Source organism: Schistocerca piceifrons, chromosome 1, assembly GCF_021461385.2.
Source record: "Schistocerca piceifrons isolate TAMUIC-IGC-003096 chromosome 1, iqSchPice1.1, whole genome shotgun sequence".
Classification (NCBI taxonomy): domain Eukaryota; kingdom Metazoa; phylum Arthropoda; class Insecta; order Orthoptera; family Acrididae; genus Schistocerca; species Schistocerca piceifrons.
In genome coordinates, this window is record NC_060138.1 from 993,900,466 (window position 1) to 993,921,626 (window position 21,161).

The 21,161-nt window shown below is 42.6% G+C and overlaps 1 protein-coding gene across 7 annotated transcripts in view; it reads left to right on the plus strand.

The window, feature by feature from the left end:
• The first annotated feature begins 1,939 nt into the window (after positions 1-1,939).
• LOC124780080 (protein transport protein Sec23A) overlaps positions 1,940-21,161 on the plus strand; it is a 103,939-nt gene continuing 84,717 nt past the window's right edge. For 3 of the 7 annotated variants that reach the window (XM_047253788.1, XM_047253797.1, XM_047253804.1), the window contains exons 1-4: positions 1,942-2,098; positions 3,837-3,997; positions 7,304-7,434; positions 10,588-10,674. In XM_047253788.1, coding sequence (XP_047109744.1) covers positions 3,850-3,997; positions 7,304-7,434; positions 10,588-10,674 — 366 coding nt within the window. In that variant the 5' untranslated portion in view covers positions 1,942-2,098; positions 3,837-3,849. Of the gene's footprint in view, positions 2,099-3,836; positions 3,998-7,303; positions 7,435-10,587; positions 10,675-21,161 lie in introns of all 7 variants that reach the window. The other 4 variants (XM_047253758.1, XM_047253773.1, XM_047253765.1 and 1 more) reach the window with 3 other exon arrangements.

Consider the following 21,161-nt stretch of genomic DNA (forward strand, 5'->3'; position numbering starts at 1 on the left):
TTACAATAAATGGAAAATCCGGGTTCGAGTCCTGGTCTGGCACAAAGTGTCATTTGTCGCAAACAGCTGACATCAATGCATAGTCACAGAAGGCGAATCTATTTCGTAATATCACAATGGACCACCACATCATGTCACTTCAACTTTAGGGTGTATTCACACTGGGCGTCACCTCATGTCAATTCAATTCGTTTAGCCCAGTACTGAATAGTGAAAGTGAAGTTGTGAGTTAACATCCGTAATGCAAAAGTCGGAACATAGTGGCAGAACTAACAACGATTTATTAATGGCCAAAGTGAACTTCATATTTATGTTTTTGATTCGTTTTCTATGGTAAAGTGCAGAGAAGTGTCGCCAACACATCCAGTCATCGATATTTGTTTGCTAGTGAAATTATGTACTTGCAAGCCCATAAATAATGTAAATAATGGAATACAGTGAGACTGTTTACCTTATCCATGACGTTTATTTTTCTTATGTAACTAATAAGTCATAAACGATTGCATTAATCTTCTTAATTTGAGATCACTTTTTCACTTAAAGTGGTATTTAATGAAAATTCCTTCAACTTATGTTCTCATTTATATACAGTGTAGGTGTCAGCCCTGTTCCGTTATTATAAAATATAAGCATTTTTTCGCTTTCAGATATCTAATCTCACTTGTGGAAGATTATTCAATAAAAAAATACCCAAGTCCTCATGGAACTACTGCAATTTGCCACCAAAATAAAGCAAAATAAAGATTAAAAAGACATAAAAGTACAAAATCCAAAACAGAACATCATAGAGCACGACGAAAACACGTTAACTTCAGATGGCGATAGACAGCGATAAGGCAAAACTTCCTTCCTGAGAAACCTTGACGTGATATGACGTGACCGTTGATGGCTGATACATGCCGCCATTTGAAATGCTTTTTGGAATGTTTCAACGTGACCAGTGTGGACTAGCCTTTACAATAGAGTGCCGTTACTCCTACTGCCGTTGATAATGATCTATTGCCGAACTGATTATGCGAGGGTCCATGAAGTGCAAATTATTTAGTAGGTTCCATTACAAATTTTTGTAGACGTTCTCAGTATCTGTTCGAGAACGTTTTTTCTCGCAAGCGACATATCATTTGGCTCACCCTTCGTTTCCCTACCACCCTCATAAATTCATTTCTGTTCCTTGCGTTCTTGGTAAGACCTTTAAAAAGAAGTCTAAATCTAATGAGCGTGGAAGCGGATTCTTTTCACTACTCGTTGTGCTGCTTCCTGCGAACAGATTTTGCATTAGCGGCGACCCATCAGATTGGCATCCCAAGCAGCCGCATGTGTTGCTTGGCTTTTAAGCCATCCCTGAATATTGTTAACAATATTTAGTTGTGTCGCTTGGGTTTTAAGCCATCCCTGAATATTGTTAACAATATATAGTTGTGTGATTTTTTGACATAAGTAGAGACCTAAGACTCAAGAACGTATGCATTGCCTTTTGCATACTGAATCGGTCGAGTGAACGAAAACTTCAGCATGCAATGAGAGACACGCCTAAAAAAATAGATAATTATTTCAGCTGATGTACATAACGTAAGAGTACTCTAACATTCAACGTAAAACTGAAGGTACTGTGAAAGAGATGCAGCTTTCAGTATGTGTTATCAAGTTCATGCCCCAAGATTCTGACAGTATATTTGTGAATAGCGTAATGCCTTTGCCAAATACGTGGAAATAGATTCACTGCAGTGCCGCTCTTTTCTTAATTGCAAGATTATTGATAAAGATAAGTATATCATTGTTTTGTATATCACCTTTGGCTGTGAAAGAGAGTAACGCAGCACCTGTTCTGTCAGCTTTAATTTTAATTCAATAAAAAAATCTCGGTCCCTAATTAGTGCAAGATAAAAAAGGGTGACTTTTGAACGAGTGTAGTATCTCGCTCTTTGCTATCTTTGCATCCATCTGTCGAGTGACGTGGATAGTGGATGTTGGAGTGCAGTGCGTGTGGTGGTGGGAAGCTTCGTGTTTTTATGTGTAGTGTTTCGTGAGGCGTGTGTTTGTTGCAGAGTGATTGGTTGCCAAATAAACTCAAGTATTTATACAGTGCATTCATACCAAAGTGAGTAAAACTGTAAATGTCTGTTTGTAAACCTATATTACAGGCTAATATTTCAGAAGGCATCTGTCAGAATGTGCCTTGCAGAAGTCGTGTGTGAACACAATTGCAGTCTAAACACATTTTCAGCCACAATCAAGAGCAGACTCATAGCTATGACAGAATATCTGTGTGCACTGTTTCACTACGTAACAGCATCCAGTTGTTATTTATAATTAACTGCAGATACATTGTGCAGCTCTAGTGTGGTTTTGTATCCCCTATGAAAACTTGGTTGTTACGACAGACTGTTGTGCAGCGTAACCCGAGGTCTAGGTTAGTTCTCATTGCTCAGTTATTGTGTTTGGTTAACCATACAATGTCAGCACTGCGAAGCTTTTGTGTCTACGTGTGCTGGTCCATAGCCAATGTCGTGTATAAAGCATCAGAGATGTCACAAAAAGTAAATGATGACATCCGTGGGGGAATTTCAAGTGATTGTCATTTCTGGCCCTTCAGTGTCTAGGACATTGTGAAGTATGATCTAGTGTGTTTACAGACAACCCATTCATCAAAAACTACACATTATTAGGTTTCATCTCTTGCTAAGCTTATTTGAGGGATAAAAATCTCAGGCCACAAATATTCTGATGAACGCCTCAAATAAGCTCAACCATGGTTTAATCTTGAAGATTTGTGTAAATATTTTGTTCATGAACTACATATGCAGGAATTAATGTTATTACTTACATTTGATTGGTAAATTCGTTTTATCATTCAAAATATTCCAGTCAGGAAATCACATATTTAACTGTTAGTGGCATTTTTTTATGTAATCGCCCATGACTCATCTTACAAAGATAATGGATTTGTCATGATAATGCAGTGACAGTACATAGTTCAAAAAATACACATAGACCTACTCACAGAATATGTCAGTATTATTTATGGCAGTGGTAGGACAGGTGGTTGTAGGCCTATGTGGCCTTGACATGGAACCGCACTGCCATTTGTTTAAAATCATGTAGGAAACCTAAATCAGGATGGCCGAATAAAACAAAACTCCATCCTCCGTGCCATAATTAACAGCTGCGCTGTCTCATTCAGTTGGTTGCTATCATACAGTATTGATTGATATAAACATAGATTATCTTCATCTGTGCACTCACAAAGTACACCCACTTGTGACTCCAGAACCATGAGTGCCTGCATTAATTTTGGAAAATGGTAAAGAACAGTCATTTAAATTCATATAGAATGGACAGTTTTTGAAATTGGTAAATATAAATGAAACTGTATTTTATACTGACTTGGAACTTAAGTGCAGTGGATGTTGACACAAATTGTGTGATGAGTGGTTCACATTTTATTGTTGAGAGTGTTAAGTGTTTGCATAGCAGAAGTGCCAATAATGCTTGTTGTTCTTTATAGTGAATGTTGAACTGAGAACTGTAAGTGCTTTGTCTTTGGTGTTTATGACTCTTTTAAAATTACATTTGGAACAACATTTTGTATGTCATGTAAACAAAATGACTCTTTCACATAAAATACCCAAGGGCATTGTTTGTTTGGGATTACTGTTGTCTACGCATCTCAAAAGAAAAACAACAGATGCTTTCAAAAATGCCGGGGATGTCAGATGACAATTCTCAGTGGATGCTTTATGTGGGCCCTATACTTTTCTGTTAGTGGGCTTGTGTGTCTTGATATTTTGTTTCTGAATAGATCTTATTGTTTTTGTAACTGTCTTCTTCTCTTTTAGCTAGAGTATCAAAATGACCACATATGAGGAGTTCATTCAACAAAATGAAGATCGTGATGGCGTGCGATTTACATGGAATGTTTGGCCTTCAAGTCGACTTGAGGCAACTCGTTTGGTAGTACCACTGGGATGTTTGTATCAACCATTGAAAGAAAGGCCAGGTAAATATCCTTTTAACTGAAATAGTTTGATTACTCCAAATCATTTCTTAGTATGAGTATGAAATATCAAGGGTATAATAAATAGACTTTAAATTAAACAATTTGTCTCAGTCTTTGAGACTGAATTTATCAGAATGTGTCACTCCCTCTCCCCCACCTGACATGTGCCCTGGCCCAGACCGCACCCGTTCCCAAATGCTTAAACATCTGACAGCGGAATCTCAGCGCCACCTCCTTGTCGTCTTCAGCCACATCTGGAGCGATGGTGAATTCCTGTCACAATGGCAGGAAGGTATCATCGTCCCAGTGCTAAAGCTTGGTAAGAACCCATTAGATGGAGACAGCTATCATCCTATCAGTCTCACAAATGTTCCGTGCAAGCTGCTTGAGCGTACGGTGAGCCAGCAGTTATGTTGGTTCCTTGAGTCTCGGGGCCTTCAGTTCTTCCCCAGGGCAATTTTCACCAAGGGCACTCTACCGACAATTTGCTCAACCTGGAATCTGTCATTCGATCGGCCTTTACCCAGTGACAACGCCTGTCTTTTGCTGTCTTTTTCAACCAAACGAAGGCCTATAATACCACATGGTGACATCATACCCTCGCTGTTCTGCATGAGTGGGGTCTCTGGGACTGACTCCCGGTTTTTATAAAGAACTTTTTCTCATTCTACACTTTCCGAGTTCGCGACAGTGCTTCCCACAGTGCACCCCATATGCAAGAGAATGGGGTCCCACAGGGCTCTGTCCTGAGTGTCCCACTCTTTTTATTTGCTCTCAATGGCCTTGCATTAGCAGTAGGGTTCTTAGTATCTCCCCTCCTATATGCTGATGATTTTTGTATTTCCTTCTGCTCCTCTTCTATTGGTGTGACTGAATGCCAGCTGCAGGGAGCTATACGGAAGGTGCAGTCGTGGCCCCTCACTCACGGCTTTCAGGTAGCTGTACAAAGCCTCGTACAGTTCTGTATTGACTGGGAGCCTGGTGCACGGTGCAGCATCGCCCTCCACACTGCGTCTGCTGGACCCCTACTCACCACTGTGGAGTTAGGCTCATGATGGGAGCTTTTCGAATGACCCCAGTGAACAGTGTCCTCATGGCAGCTGGTGTTCCTCCATTGCAGGTACGGTGGCAATTACTGCTTGCCAATTATACTGCCCACATTCACAGTTGGCCTTGCCATCCAAATTACCGTCTCCCTCAAAGGTGGCTCTGAACTGGTAATCCCCTTGCCATCTATGTGTGGTCACTTCTTACTGAATTCGACACTCCCCCTCTACCACCTTTCCTGCGAGTCCACTTCTGTACACTTCCAGCAACCATACCTCATCCACAGCCTTGGCTGGACCTATCACAAAGCCCAAAAGGCTCAGTTCCACCTGAGGTCCCTCGCCAGCAATTCCTCTCTCTTCTCAGCAAGTTCAGGGGCTCAGAAATAATCTACACAGATGAGTCAATGGCTGATGGTCTTGTGGCTTCACTTAGGCTCAAGTTGGCCAACTGTACAGCGCTCCTTGCAAAATGGCTGCAGTGTCTTCACTGCAGAGTTGGTTTCCATTTATGCTGCTCTTGAGCATATCTGCTCCTGCACCAGTGAGTCCTTTGTCATCTGTAGTGACTCCTTAAGCAGCCTAGAAGCCCCAGGACACGTCGGGATACCGAGCAATTAACTTGTCTTTTACAGGGTGCTTGTAAACCAACTCTGGAGATTGGCCTGCCGGAGACCGATTTGCGATTGATCTTCGGTCACAAAGTTTTCATGATCTTTGATACTGAATGGCGCACCCTCAGTACACCAAATAAACTCTGTGTTATCAAGGAGACAATGAATGTGTGGTGATCATCCATGTGAGCCACTCTCAGGGAATCTGTTGTCCTTTGCCAGCTCCACATCAACCGTACATGGATAAAATTTGGTCACCTCCTCCGTCACTGTGGCGTTCATATAACTGTCGTCCACATCTTGTTGGACTGCCCATTTTTAACTGCTCTGAGGCAGACTTTTAGCCTCCCCAGTGCCCTACCTACGGCGTTGGGTGACAATGTCTCAACAGCAGATTTAGTTTTACATTTTATTCGTGAGGGGTTTTTGTCATGCAATCTAAGGGTGGGCATCTGGCCTTATCTCCAAGTTCTCCACCCTCCCTCCATTTTAACTCTCTATCACCCTTTCTTTGCATTTTGTTTGCCGTGATGTTTGTCTTTTCCCTACATGTGTTCATCTCGCCTTGTCTTTTTAGGCTTGACATATTAGTGTGTTGCAGAGTGGCTGACCCATCATTTTTTATTCTTGTGATCAGCCAGCCCAGACCATCTGCTCTACGATTTTAATACCTTCCTCTACTTTTCCTTGTGGTGTATGTTTTCCCCTTCTTTGTTTGCTTCCTTCGTTTTCTCTTTCGGTGTGGTTCCCTACTACTTTCACACCATATTACTTTCCCAGACTTATTTTGAGGGGCTGATGACCCTGTAGTTTGGTCCCTTTATACCCCAACCCAACCAACCTCCCCCCACACACACATCATTATTCTAGCACTGCTCTGACGACCCAGTCCTCTCTCTCTCTCTCTCTCTCTCTCTCTCTCTCTCTCTCTCTCTCTGTGTGTGTGTGTGTGTGTGTGTGTGTGTGTGTGTGTGTGTGTGTGTGTGTCTTTTCCCTACATGTGTTCATCTCGCCTTGTCTTTTTAGGCTTGACATATTAGTGTGTTGCAGAGTGGCTGACCCATCATTTTTTATTCTTGTGATCAGCCAGCCCAGGCCATCTGCTCTACGATTTTAATACCTTCCTCTACTTTTCCTTGTGGTGTATGTTTTCCCCTTCTTTGTTTGCTTCCTTCGTTTTCTCTTTCGGTGTGGTTCCCTACTACTTTCACACCATATTACTTTCCCAGACTTATTTTGAGGGGCTGATGACCCTGTAGTTTGGTCCCTTTATACCCCAACCCAACCAACCTCCCCCCACACACACATCATTATTCTAGCACTGCTCTGACGACCCAGTCCTCTCTCTCTCTCTCTCTCTCTCTCTCTCTCTCTCTCTCTCTCTCTCTCTGTGTGTGTGTGTGTGTGTGTGTGTGTGTGTGTGTGTGTGTGTGTGTGTGTGTGTGAAAGAGAGAATAAGTCATGCTAGTGTTCAATTTCTTGTTCGTGGCTATTAGCTGCTCACTCATTGAAGTCCCTACAAATGGTTGTCTTCACCCACTTAATTATTTATCATTGCTGTGCTTGTATTTTTATGGAAACAGTAATGTACTTTTGATTTAGAACTACCCTGATATTTATTTTGCATGTGTTTTCTGTGTTAATAGATCTTCCGCCAATTCAGTATGATCCTGTTTTATGTACAAGGAATACATGCAGGGCAATTTTGAATCCTCTGTGTCAAGTTGATTATCGAGCAAAACTGTGGGTCTGCAACTTCTGTTTTCAGCGAAATCCGGTAAGTTGCTACTCGGTCTTTCATGTGTTTTGTGGAAAACATACAGATTATTTGTATTTAAACTTTGAAACTAGTTGCAAAAGCTAACAATCAAAATTTCAATACTTGAAAAGAATGTAGTGTATATACTACTTCTGCAGTTGTAATAATGGCTGTGTATGTAATTGACTATTAGCTAAACTTTGTAGATGAGAGTAAATTGTTAGAATATCAGGGTATGCTGAATGTTCACAGCCTTCGGTTTCACTTGCTCTTTCCGAATGTGACATTTGTGTGCATCATACACAGAATTATGGGTCATTGTTCTGTTATTTTTGTAACCTAGTCTTCTTGTGCCTGCCTCTGACCAAGGTGCTGCAGAGATTATGCCATGGAAACATCATGGTGGAGGAGCAGGTTCAATTTCCTGTCTTGCCATCTGGACTTAGCTTAACCATGTTTTCCATAAGTTATTGGAGGCAAATACTCAGATGGTTCCTTCGAGAAGAGCAGGACTGATTTTCTTCACTATGAGTGCCATCTCCATGTCCACAGTGTCCCAGGATAGAGTGCAGATAGTATAACATTGCAGTTGGCCATGAGCATAAGCAAATGAGAACTGAGGCTGTGTTAGGAGAAGGGAGAAGTAGAGTGGAATAGGGCAACAAGTCCTGCCTCTCCCTCCGAAAGGTGACACCCTACATCTGCCTTCTGTGCTCCGAAAGCAGAACTGAGGTAAAGGTCACCACTCCTCTCTGGTGTTGTGTGAGGGTCATACTTGACCCCATCATGGACAAGGATTAGTGTCTTCAGTTATGTTAAAATTTGTTTTTGTGGAGACCTTGTTGTACCAGTGACATTACTGATGGCAGCAGCAGTCACATGAGGTCACCACTTGATAACACCTGAGGACCGCTCAGTCAAAAGCTTGTGGATTTTAAATCACTAGGTGCAGCTGAAAGCCCAAGAGAATCTGATCAAGAAGTATCTACGTTACTTTTCCAAGCCACATTGAATGGAAGGGGTTTGAGTGATAGTTGTGGTTCATAACGGATGCAAAATGAATTAGCTTCCATCGTAGTAGTCTTTATGTACATTTTCCATAATTGATTTTGACATGATGCTGGAAAGTCTGAAACCAACAAGGTCCTTCATCTAATTCTATATCTAGATTTAAAAAGAAAAATGAACAATGCTAGTACTTCAACAGACTGGTTGAGAATTATGAATTATAAGTAGACAACACACTGAAAGGCAGAAGTGCTGTGTTATTGATAGGAAGTACACATACAGAAGGTACAGAGCTTTGCTAGCTTATGGAATGCACTTCCTTTGTCAAGCTCGTAGGTAACACATGCACACAAGCGCGCGCGCGCCCACACACACACACACACACACACACCTGTCTCCTACATGGTACTCAGTCGACTGCCAGCTATTTCCTGTCCCGGGGTGAGTGTATTAGGGTGAGATGTAGGGTGGGGTGGGGTGAGGAAATTGAGAGAGTCAGGAGGCAGGGAGGGTGTTGGGGGGAAGCATCTAGCAGCTTGTGGGAGAATGGGGAGCCATCTGTGGGCTAGCTAGGAGTGCAGGTAGAAGGGGCTGCACTTTGACAACTGCCATCCCTTTCACACCAAAAAATCCCTCACATACAGCCTGGTCACCTGCAATAGACACATCTGCAGTGATAACTCCCTTACGCAGTATGCTGCAGGCATTACAAATGACTTTGCATACAGGAAATACCCTCCAGACCTAATTCACAAATAGTCCTCTTGTGCCATGTGCTCAAAGACACCTGATCATCATACCCATCCCGAGAACCAACCACAAAGAAAAGCCCCCCTTGTCACCTGATACCATCCCAGGCTGGAATGGCTGAACCATGTCCTTCATAAGGGCTTTGATTATCTATCATCATGCCTTGAAATGAGGGACTTCCTTCCCAGGATACTTCCAACCCCTCCCAGAGTGGTGTTCCACTGCCCACTCAACCTTCACAACATCCTAGTCCATCCCTACGCCACTCCCATCCCCAATCCCCTGCCACAGGGATCATACACCTGCAGAAGACCCAGATGCAAGACCTGCCCAATCCACTAACCCAGCACCATCTACTCCTGTCCCATCACTGGCTTGTTCTACCCCATCAGAGGCTGGACCACCTGTGAAAGCATCCATGTTATATACCAACTCTGCTGCAAGCACTCCACAGCGTTTTACATTGGTATGACAACCAACAAACTGTCAGTCCAAATTAATGGCCACTGTCAAACTGTTGCCAAAAGCAAGGTAGACCACCCAGTGCCACAACATGCAGCAGAGCACATGGAGATTTCATTTCAGGATCTGGATCCTCCCCACCACCACCACCAGCTTTCCGAGCTGTGCAGATGGGAGCTATCCTTACAGCACATTCTTTGCTCCTGTAACCTTCCTGACCTAATGGAACTGCTAGACACTTCGCCCCAACCCCCTCCCTGCATCCAGCAGCCTCTTTGTCCCTCAACCCACTCCTCACCCCCACCTGCACCTCATCCCAGTACACTCACTGTGGGCCAGAAAATAGCTGGCAGTCGACATTTATGCTACATCCCTTGAAAAAGAAAGTGCATTCTAAAAGCTAGCAAAGCTCTGTACCTTCTGTTTGCGTACCTGTTGATGAGAGAGCGAGTCAGCTCCTTTATTCCTAAATGATTCGTACTTCAGCAGACTGTTGTGTTAAATTACACCTGCTGGAGACCGAAGTATAAAAATATTTAATCAAGCTACTGAGAATTCATTATAAAAAATTATTGCATTGCATGTTTTGTTATGACACATCATCATACATTATAGATAGAACTTGTTTTACTGTTCGATTTGGCACATGTGTCTTCTAATTCCACCTGTACAGTGGAAACAGTTGGAGAACTATGTTAAAAGGAATGAAGTTTTCATATATATGTAAGTGCATAAATATGTTATTGACATGTTTGAAAGCAGGAGTTAAATTCCAATAAGCAAGATGTAGTTTAAGATTACAGAAACTTTAAATAAATTGAAAGAAGAAATATTTCAACTCTGATTTTTATAAAATTGTTGATTTATAGTGTTTCATCATTATGCTCAAATTCAGAGCCACTGAATGTTAGCAGTTTTAATTCCATTAACAGTTACGACAATTTGTTTCAGTTTCCACCACAATATTCTGGAATATCAGAGCAGCAGCAGCCTGCTGAACTTATTCCAATGTTTTCAACTATAGAATACACTATCACGGTAAGTATTAATTTAAAATGTTTCGTTGTGATCTTGAGGTTATTGTATAACAGCCAAGTGTGTCTTGTAGACGAAGGTGTAAGTAGATGAATTACGGACAGTAACTTCACTTAATGAAGGTTTATTCATCACTTGCACATACAAGAGCGTGGAGCGAACTGCCTCTGGCCAGAGCATGTATAGTATATATACAGCTACAGAACATTCCAGTACAATGATTCTTGACATTTGTGGATACTTCTAGAATGTACTTGAACCGAGTATAGAAATTAAAATTGTAAAGTGCAGATGAGTTTTAACTCACGACCACCCATGCAACAGTTTAGTATCAGAGCCTCTACACCATGGTGCTACTCAGCTTCTTCTGTGACATTGCTCCCTCCTTAAGAGAACAGCGTCTCAGTGTTACGTCCTCTTATTCTGGGAATGAGTCATCGGTCCTGCATACTCTGACTCCTGGTGACTGATTCTTACCCTGGCGGTGATATTCTTAGAACCTTTCCGTTTGTTGCCTGTTGCTGGAGCTTCAAATTTACCCTGGGTTGCAGGATGCTTATAGGGCTTCATTTGAAGGACATAGACCATATCTCTGATCTTTTGTCGTCCTGTGTAAGGGTTGAAATCTTCAATTTCATAAGTAACATTAGACAACTGTCTCCCAACCTTACAAGGTCCAAAGTAGCGCTTGAGGAGCTTCTCAGAGAGACCAACCTTCCAAACAGGACTGAAGATCCAGACGAAGTCACCAGGCTGGTAGACAACAGGACGGTGGCTTGCGTCATAACTTCAGCGATCATTTTCTTGAGCCTGCAGCGTGCGGAGTCGAGCTAACTGCCGAGCTTCCTCAGCTCTGGTTAACACCTGGCTGATGTAGTCGTCATCCACGTCATCAGGATGTAGCGGAAACACAGTGTCCATTGTCTTAGTCGCCTCATGCCCATGCACCAGGAAAAATGACATAAATTCTGTAGTGTCTTGTTTGGCAGTGTTGTATGCAAACATCATGAAAGGTAGCACGTAACGAACATTGACGAACATTGATAGCATGTCGGCCAAGGTCTTATTAAGGCATTGAGTAAGCCTGTTAGTTTGTGGATGGTAGGCAGTCGTCATGTGATGAGTAATGTTGCACCGACTGTTTATCTCTCTCACAAGATTCAATTGAAAAACTTTTTCTCGATCCGTAATTAACAACCTTGGGGCACAGTGTTTCAGTACAATGTCTTTCACGATAAATTTGGCTACCTCAGATGCTTCAGCTGTTTTCACAGCTTTTGTAATGGCACAGCGTGTCAGATAATCAGTGCAAACAATAATCCATCTGTTGCCACTAGCAGACGTTGGAAATTCCTAGGAGGTCAATCCCAATACACTGGAAAGGCGTTTCGGCTGGTGGAATTGGTATGAGTCGGCCAGGTGGTTTCTGAGGAACTGCCTTTCTCCTCTGGCACTCTCGACAGTGCGACACATAGTGACGGACACTCCTAAATAAAACTGGCCAGAAAAATCTCTTGCAGATCCTATTGTATGTCTTAAGAAATCATAAATGTCTCGCCTCAGGTGTGTCATGGAATTTCTGTAGAACATCTAAGCGCATGTGTTTAGGAATCGCTGGTAGCCACGGATGAAAGTTTTTCTTGCAAAGTAATCCATTAACTAGCTTAAATTGTCCTGTCACATCCTCTGACCAATTTAAGGCAAGCATAATTTGAGATATCTTGGCATCCTTCTTCTGCTCAGCAGAGAGATGCTGGAGTGCAGTGAGACAGTCACTATCTTCATCAAAGTCTTGATGCTCTTGCACATGGTTTCTTGGGAGACAGTCGGCATCTTGGTGTTTTCTTCCACTTTTGTACACCATGGTAATGTCATACTATTGAAGATGTAGTGCCCACCTGGTGAGTTATCCTGTTGGATCCTTAAGACCAGTCAACCAACAAAGTGAATGATGGTCTGTAACAACTGTGAACGGCTTTCCATAGAGATACTGTTGAAATTTGCACATGGCCCAGATCATAGCAAGACTTTCTCTTTCTGTAGTTGAGTAGTTTCTCTCGGCTTTTGTAAGTGTCCTAGAAGCATAGGCTATAACCTTCTCTTTTTCCATCTGAAATTTGCACCAGAACAGTGCCGATACCTTACTCAATGTCGTCTGTGTGTAGGTGCTCTCTTATCATACAGACCAAGTACAGGGTCAGTCGTCAGAGCCCTTCACAGTATATCGAAAGAATCTTGTTGAGCACCACCCCAGATGAATTTAGCATCGGCTTTCAACAATGCTTGGAGTGGCCTGGTTTTGATACAAAAGTTTTTGATAAAAATACAGTAATAAGAACGTAATCCAAGGAAGCTTCACACATCCCTAATACTTTTAGGAATAGGAAATTCCATTAGAGATCTCACCTTTTCTGGATCTGGCCACACACCTTCATTTGCCATAAGGTGTCCAAGTATTTTGATTTCTTTTGCTCCAAAGAGACACTTTCTTGGATTAAGTTTCAGTCTGCAATGTTGGAGACACTTAAGAACAGCCCTCAGTCTTTTTATATGTTCATCAAGAGTCTCTGAGAACACTATAATGTCATCTAAATAACAAAGACACATCGTCCACATCAGATGCCTTAGAAGATTATCCATCATCCGTTCAAGAGTTGCTGGTGCATTACACAAACCAAATGGCATTACCTTAAACTTATACAGCCCCTAAGGGATCATGAATGCAGTTTTCTCATGAACAGCCTCATCTACTTCGATTTGCCAGTATCCTGAGTACATGTCCATGCTCGAGAAAAACTTGGCCCCCTTCAGATAATCTAGTGTATCGTTAATTCGTGGAAGAGGGTAAACGTCCTTTTTAGTTATCTTATTAAGCTTCCAGTAATCAACACAAAAGTGCCAAATGCCATCCTTCTTCCTGACGAGGGCCACTGGTGATGACCATGGGCTCTGCGAAGGCTGAATGATGTCATTCTTCAGCATTTTCTCTACCTCGTCGTGAATTATTTGATGTTCCATTGCTGATACATGGCATGCTCTCTGGCTTATTGGTTGATGGTCTCCAGTGTGAATCTGGTGCTTCACAGTTGGTTTGTCTAATTTGCTCTCCACCTGTGGATTGAAGCATTCAGAGAACTCTTGAAGAATGGCAAGTAGCTTCTTCTGTTGTTCCTGAGTGAGATCTGGTGATAGTTGAACTAGAAGATCTTGTCTCATAGTGGTAGCGCTAATTTCGCCCACAGACTCAGCATGGGAGGTTTCTATGATGCTCGGCTGTTCTTCAATTAATGGCTCAGCGTTTGCAAAGCACATGTGTCTTGGGAGGATCTGTGGTTCTTGGCGACAGTTAACTATCCACAATTCACCAAATCTGTTTTTAAACAAAATGACAGAGGCTGGGATGACCAAGTTATTCTTCAGTGGTATGCTTCTCTTACATTCCACTACAAGATCAATCGACAGTTATCTTTCTAGCGCTGACTGCAGGAATGATCACTTCAACCAGCACACACAGTCTCCACACACTTGGATGCACATCTTCCTGTCCACAGTATCTCATCTCGTCTAGCATAATCTTCGAGCAACCACAATCTGTAATTGCCTGAGAAGCTGCAAAAAGTCCCATCCGAGAATGACGTCATGACTACACTCTTGTAAGATGATGAAATCTAAGGGCTGTGTATGGCCACTTATATCCACACAATTGGTACATCTTCCTATAGGTTTTACATATATCCCATTAGCCACCTTCAGCAGAGATGTTTTGTTGTTGATGAATACGGTTTTCTGCAACTGGCGATGGCACTTCTCCAAAATGACTGAATATGATGCTCCATAGTCAACAAGAGCTTGGGCGGTTTGGCCATCCATGAGGATATCAATGTAGTTTCCTATCATTTTTGTAGTGATTGACAACAGAGGATTTTTCTCTTCGGCAGCCTCACCTCCAAGGAAAGTCGCACTCTTTATAGTTTTTCAGGTTGTGGCAGCTAGGTGATTGGCTGGAGCTTCTAAACGGCAATGGAGACCTTGATTGGTGTGTTGGGGAGCGTCCTCTCCAGCGGCTATCTTGCAGCGATGGTGACCTATTTCATCCTGCACCCACATCATCTTGTTCATCTTCGTTGTCCCAGAGTTGGCGTTGGCTAAGATCGGTCTGCCGTCTTTTGGCACGGGTGTCATCAAATATCTGCCGCCTTTCTCGACAGTGGCACACCACATGTCCTGGTTATCCGCTGTGGAAATGTACTGGTTGGTTATCCTGGGTCCTCCAGACGTCAGTCTTCCGTGATGCCCAAACAGGTTCCTCATGCGGCATTGTAGGAACATAACTACACCTGGGTCTCGACTTTATTGCCGTTTTAAAGGGAAATGAAGGATGAGAGACTGGGTTCAATGTCTGTTCCATTTCCTCTCTTATGACCTCTTGAAGCTTTTTTGCTCGCTGTGCAATCAAAGTGCCTTCTGAACTTCCTCTCTCACTATCTGACGAAGAACACTTGTGAAATCAGTTGCTTCCTCCATCACAGACCTGGATACGACTTTTGGAAGCCGTTAAAACTTCTTGCGTGTAATTCTTTTTTGATGCATTGTCTCAATATACTGGCACCATTTTATGAAGTCATCTGCTGTCGAAACCTCCTTCAGGAGTAGGGCTTGATACGTGCCCTCAGCAACACCCTTCTTGAGATGTGCAACCTTATCTTCCTCCTTCATTCTAGGATCCATTATTTTACACAGCTCCAAGATGTCTTGAATGTAGGATGCTGTGTCCTGCACTTTAATTTATCTTCAGCCTTGCACTTCTGTCATTGTGTGTCGCCAAATACTTGTGCAGTTCTGTATGGAATACTTCCCAGCTTGTGAACTTCTCCTCGTTGTTCTCATACCATTGCTTGGCAGTGCTCTCCAAGTAGAAAAATATGTTAGCCAAACAGGAGGTGTCATCCCATTTTTTAAATTTGGTTATATGCTCATATACCTTCAGCCACTTGTTTGGCTCTTGGCCATCATCACCAGAGAACCCGGAAGGATGTCTCGTGTGGTGGCATACAGTTGCTGTCATGCTAATGTCGTCCTCTTCTTCTGTCTCTGATAGATTGCGATCTGATGAATATGGCTCAAACTCTGGTTTCTCACCACGTAAACGGCGGTTCTGTCATGGCCTGATGGAGCCACTGTGTCGTCGATAATGTGCACTATCACAATTTCCAATACCCACCGTCTACGCCAGAATAATGTCATGTAAAAAAAGAAGGTGTAAGTAGATGAATGACGAACACTAACTTCACTTAACGAAGTTTATTCAGCAGAACATTCCAGTGCAATGATTCTTGACATTTGTGGATAGGCTACTTCTAGAATGTACTTGAACTGAATATAGAAATTAAAATTGTACAGTCCAGGTGAGTTTTGAACTCGTGACCCTCCACACAACAGTTTAGTATCATAACCTCTACACCACGGTGCTACCCAGCTTCTTCCATGACAATAGGCATAAAACTTGTGATAGAAAACGGTAACTTATAAAAAAAAAGTTTGTAAAAATATACTTGCTTCTGGTCTAAAGGCAAATTCACAAGAAAGTCTTTAGGTTTGTATTCAAAATTTTTAATTTTTATTTAGTTCAGAAAGTGTGTAAAATTCTTATGATAATTGTTTGAATTAAAATAAATTTTGCACTGCATGATATGTGCAATCTTGTATTCACATTGTCTTGCATGTATAGCAGACAAAGGTGACACTACAGTGCAGTGCAAGTTGTGTGGTTTTACACGTAATTTTGCAACACTCTCAAAGTGCTTCTGCATCAGCCACTAGAGGTGCTGTATTCTATGATGCTTTTGCACTTACTCTTAGCATAGTTTTTTATTCTGTTGTTTTTTGACTATTGCATACTCTGGTTGTCAGATCAGTTCTACTTCCATGTAAAACACCTTGATCTAGCATTTGTCATTAACCACCTCTCTATGCATCTGTGTTACTGATTCTGATGCAAAGAGTCTCTTTCACTATATCAGCAGCTAATAGTATGCAGTAATTTGTTCAGGTAGCCACAGACACACAGCCGCTCCAACACTGGTGATGCCGGTGTGATAGAATCAGCCTCGTTGTATCACAGGAAGGATACACATTTGACATGATGGATGCATTGACGGAGCCCTTGTCTTCAGTCTCTTGACTCACCGTGTGTTTGCCACCCTTTTGGCTGCATAACTCAGCTTTATGATTTGTGCAGATGGAAGGAAGTTTTTTCATCACTGGAATAACAGCAGATGCAATAAAATTTGCAATCATTGTGAGTCAGCTGGGTAAGAGATACACAGCAGAGAGAGAAGATGTGATCACCTCTCTGTGTACAACGGATGCATATCAGAAGTTAAAAATGGAACTGATACGATGGGTTTCCACTTCACAGGAAGAACGCATTGAACAAGTCCGAAACCGAGAAGACATTGGTGACAGAAGACCCCTCAATATTTGTGACACTTGCAGTGTAAGGTAGATATGGGAACTGTGCCTGATATTTTTCGTGCACTCTGTGGAGCAATCAGTTGCCACTACAGGTCAAAGCTATTATTTTATCATGAGCCAGTAGTGGAGCTAAATGATAAAATATTTGATGCTATAACACTTGCACCAGTGGGCACACTTGTGGCAGTGTGCAACAGCATGTCGTTGCAAACAGTAACATGGGCTGGCTATGACATGCTGCCCACCAAAGTGGATTTACTGACCAAGAAGATGTAAGAATTATTGAGTTGGCATGACTGCAGCAGAGACAGGGGTCATTGTTGTGAACAGTTGAGGAGGCACTTGTCCACCACTTCCTTAACATCAGGTACAAACCCGCCATTTGCTGCTATCATAGGAGTTTTGGGGAACATGCAAACAAGTGTATGATGCTCTGCTCACACCAAATGCCAGCGGCAATAGGATGTAGGCATGTCAGTCGATTGGTGAGCACTGTCTCAGCGCCTATTTGTCAGTGACTATAAGTCTGGGCAGAAATACCCCCGCAACTTTGGTTCTGATTGATATATCTTTCTGTACATGAAATTGCGCAGCAACAGCTGTGCACCCACTTCTGTTTGGCAGCCATCAACAATTCAGCTATATCGACGTACAGAACGCTGTGACTCAACCCAGACCTTTGACTGTGGCGTGACTTTTTATGGTATTTCACCATTGCATATGTGTCACAACCCATAGTAGGTGTGAATTTTTTGGCACATTGTCAACTGCTTCTAAACATGGTGAATATGCAGCTTGTTAGCGGCATCACTGGATTAACAGCTGCAGGTTTTTGTCGAGTTGCGGCAATGCTCATGGCTGAACGCGTGTGACATGGCAGCTTTTAGTACGCCGACTTATTGAAGAGTTTCCCAGCACTGACAAGACTTCCAGGAACACCGAAGGAGGTATCCCATGACACAGTGCATCACTTACAGACTACAGAAGGTCCACCACACTTGCCATGTGACACCAGATCGACTTGCCACAGCAAAAACGGAATGTGACAGCATGATTCGTGAAAGTATGATGCAGCTGTCGAGTAGCAATGGTCATCTCTACTACACTTGGTACCAAAGAAGAACAGTGCATGGCGCCCTTGTGGTGATTATCAGGCTCTGAATGCTAGAACTGTCCCCAGTTTTTACCCTGTACCCTTACCCTTGCTTTGGAACTATAATCGTGCATTATGTGGCATGACAGTATTCGGTGTTTTAGACTGTGCAAAGGCATATACGCAGATTCTGGTGGCATAAGTATATACACAGAAGGAAACAGTTATCACTCCTTTTCGCCTTTTTGTGAATCAGTTCATGACATTTGGCCTATGAAACAGCGCAAACATCCCAAAGGTTCATCAGCTCCATGCTACAAGGGCTAAACTTTTGCTTTGCTTATGTTGATGACATTCATATCTTCTCTACCTCTCCAGAGCAACATCACCAGCATCTTACTTAAGTGTTCAGAAAATTGAAACAGTTTGGCACCACTCTAAATACTGCCAAGTGTGTCTTTGGTCAGGCACAACTTGATTTTTTGGGCTACGGGATCACATTGTTGGGTGTGCTACACTTGCCAGAGAAAGTTGAAGCCATTCTGCAGATGACCCAGCAAAGACCTGTAAGGCATTATGTCATTTCGTTGGCATCCTCAATTTCTATTGCCAACTTCTAGCTTACATGCTGGAGTAGAAAGTGTCATTAACAGCGGCACTCTCTGGCCTGAAAATCAAGGGAAACTCACTAGATTCATGGGTGCATGAAAAAATCTCAGCAGGGTACAGCGACACGGCATTACTCGCACGGCCAGAACCAAGCTCACATTTGGCATTGTTAGTAGATGGGAGTCAGACGGCAATTGGTGCAGTGTTCTGATGGAGCCTGGTAGCAGCTAGCATTCTTCATGTTCAAGCTGTCTCCGTCTCAGCAGGAATGGACTGTCTACAACCAAGAGCTTTAAGCAATCTAAGTAGCCATTAAATACTTCTGATCTCAATTGGAGGCCAGAGAATTTACCACCTTTACTGACCAACAGCCACTCACATATGCCTTTCAACAAAATAACACCATGGCAACACAACCAGTTGGCCTACATTTCTCATTTGGCTCAGATGTAAAACATGTTTCTGGAATAGACAATGTAGTGGCTGACTGCCTCTCCTGTGTTAGCAGCATCACTCATTCGATGAATTTCACAGAACTTGCAGTGGTATAATAATCGTACCAGGAGCTGCATGACATGCTTGAAGACTCTAAATCATTGCTGAAACTTAAGACAGTAGAGGTTCCTAGCACTGAGGCCAAATTGTACTGTGGTGTGTCCAGTGGCAAACCTCGACTTTTCCTACCCATGGTGCTGAAGTGTGCGCTTTAGATAATATACATAACCTATGCCATCCAAGAGTTTGTGTGACAACACAACTAGTCTCCAATTGTTTTGTGCGGCTAGGAGTCAATAAAGACTGCCAAGACTGGGAATGGACGTGTATTAAATGGCACTGCAGCAACGTCAACAGACATGTGCACGAGTCAGTGGGCTACTTTATGGATACAAGTTTGATTTGCGTGTATTCATATTGATATGGTCATCCCTTACCTCCATTGAATGGTCAGTGCTATTTAGTTACAATGATAGACTGCTTCACCCACAAGCCAGAAGCTGCACCAGTAGACAACATCTCGGCGGAGACCTTAGCTTCTGCCTTTGTTTCTAGTTGGGTGTTACACTTTGGCTGCTCTTCACGTATTATGATGTATTGCGGGTGTCAATTTGAGTGAGACCTATTATCACAGCTGGCTACATCCTGTGGCATTGTGCATCATAAAATGATAAGGTATCACCCCACAAACAATGGAAAGGTAGAATGTTGGCACTGATCACTGAAAGCAGCCCTGATGTGCCATAATGCAAGTTAGACAACGGCCTTGCCAATGATTTTGCTCAGTCTGAGAAACACTTACAAGCCGTGTTCGGACGCTTCAACTGCCAAAATTGTGTACAGTGAAATGTTATGCCTGCCAGGGGAGTTTATGGATCCACAGTCCTTGCAGCTACCCAACAGATAAATGGTGGTGATATTTGTCAACTGAGATATTGCATCTCCCACATCTGGCCCCTGGAAGTGACCAGACATGGCACCAGTCAAATGTATGTACATCGAGACCTTGACAAGTGCACACACATAATGTTATGTTGTGACAGCATCAAACTCCTATTACAATCACCTTACTCAGGAATGCATAAAGTGGCATGACGAGGAGACTGAACGCATGACGTTATTGTTAATGGCAAAACCACTACTTGATTGGCGACTCCATAGTGTCCTGTGCACTACGACCAGATAATGGGTATATTTGGAAGGAGAGACAGCATTGGTCATATATTTTTGTTTATTATCGCAAAATCGATTTTCAGTCACTTAGTGACCATCTTCAGTGCTGTAATATATAACTTAAATTAGTAAGCACTGGTGTCAATAAGCTTACGGCGATCACATAGACTCATCGCCGTAAGCTTATTGACACCGGTGCTTACTAATTTAAGTTATATATTACAGCACTGAAGATGGTCACTAAGTGACCGAAAATCGATTTTGCGATAATAAACAAAAATATACGACCAACGCTGTCTCTCCTTCCAAATAAAACCACTACTGTCATACTGGATTGCATGAAACCTGCATACCTCTTTCAAGAAGAAATTCCACTGACTACAACACAACACCATCCCAACCCTGTTCCAACTGCTTTGTCACTGTTGGTTCTGACAACCATCAATGCGAAGGAGCCTTCTGGATGCACAACACAATTGGGTCAATGAGTCTATTTCTCTACAAGGTTTCTGGGCGCCAGTCTGCTTTCCTGACAGAGGCTGATGCAGCAGACAGAAGTGACACTACAGTGCAATGCAAGGCACATGGGTTTTTTGTGTAATTCTGCAACGCTGTCAAAGTGCATCTGTACCAGCCACCAAAGGTG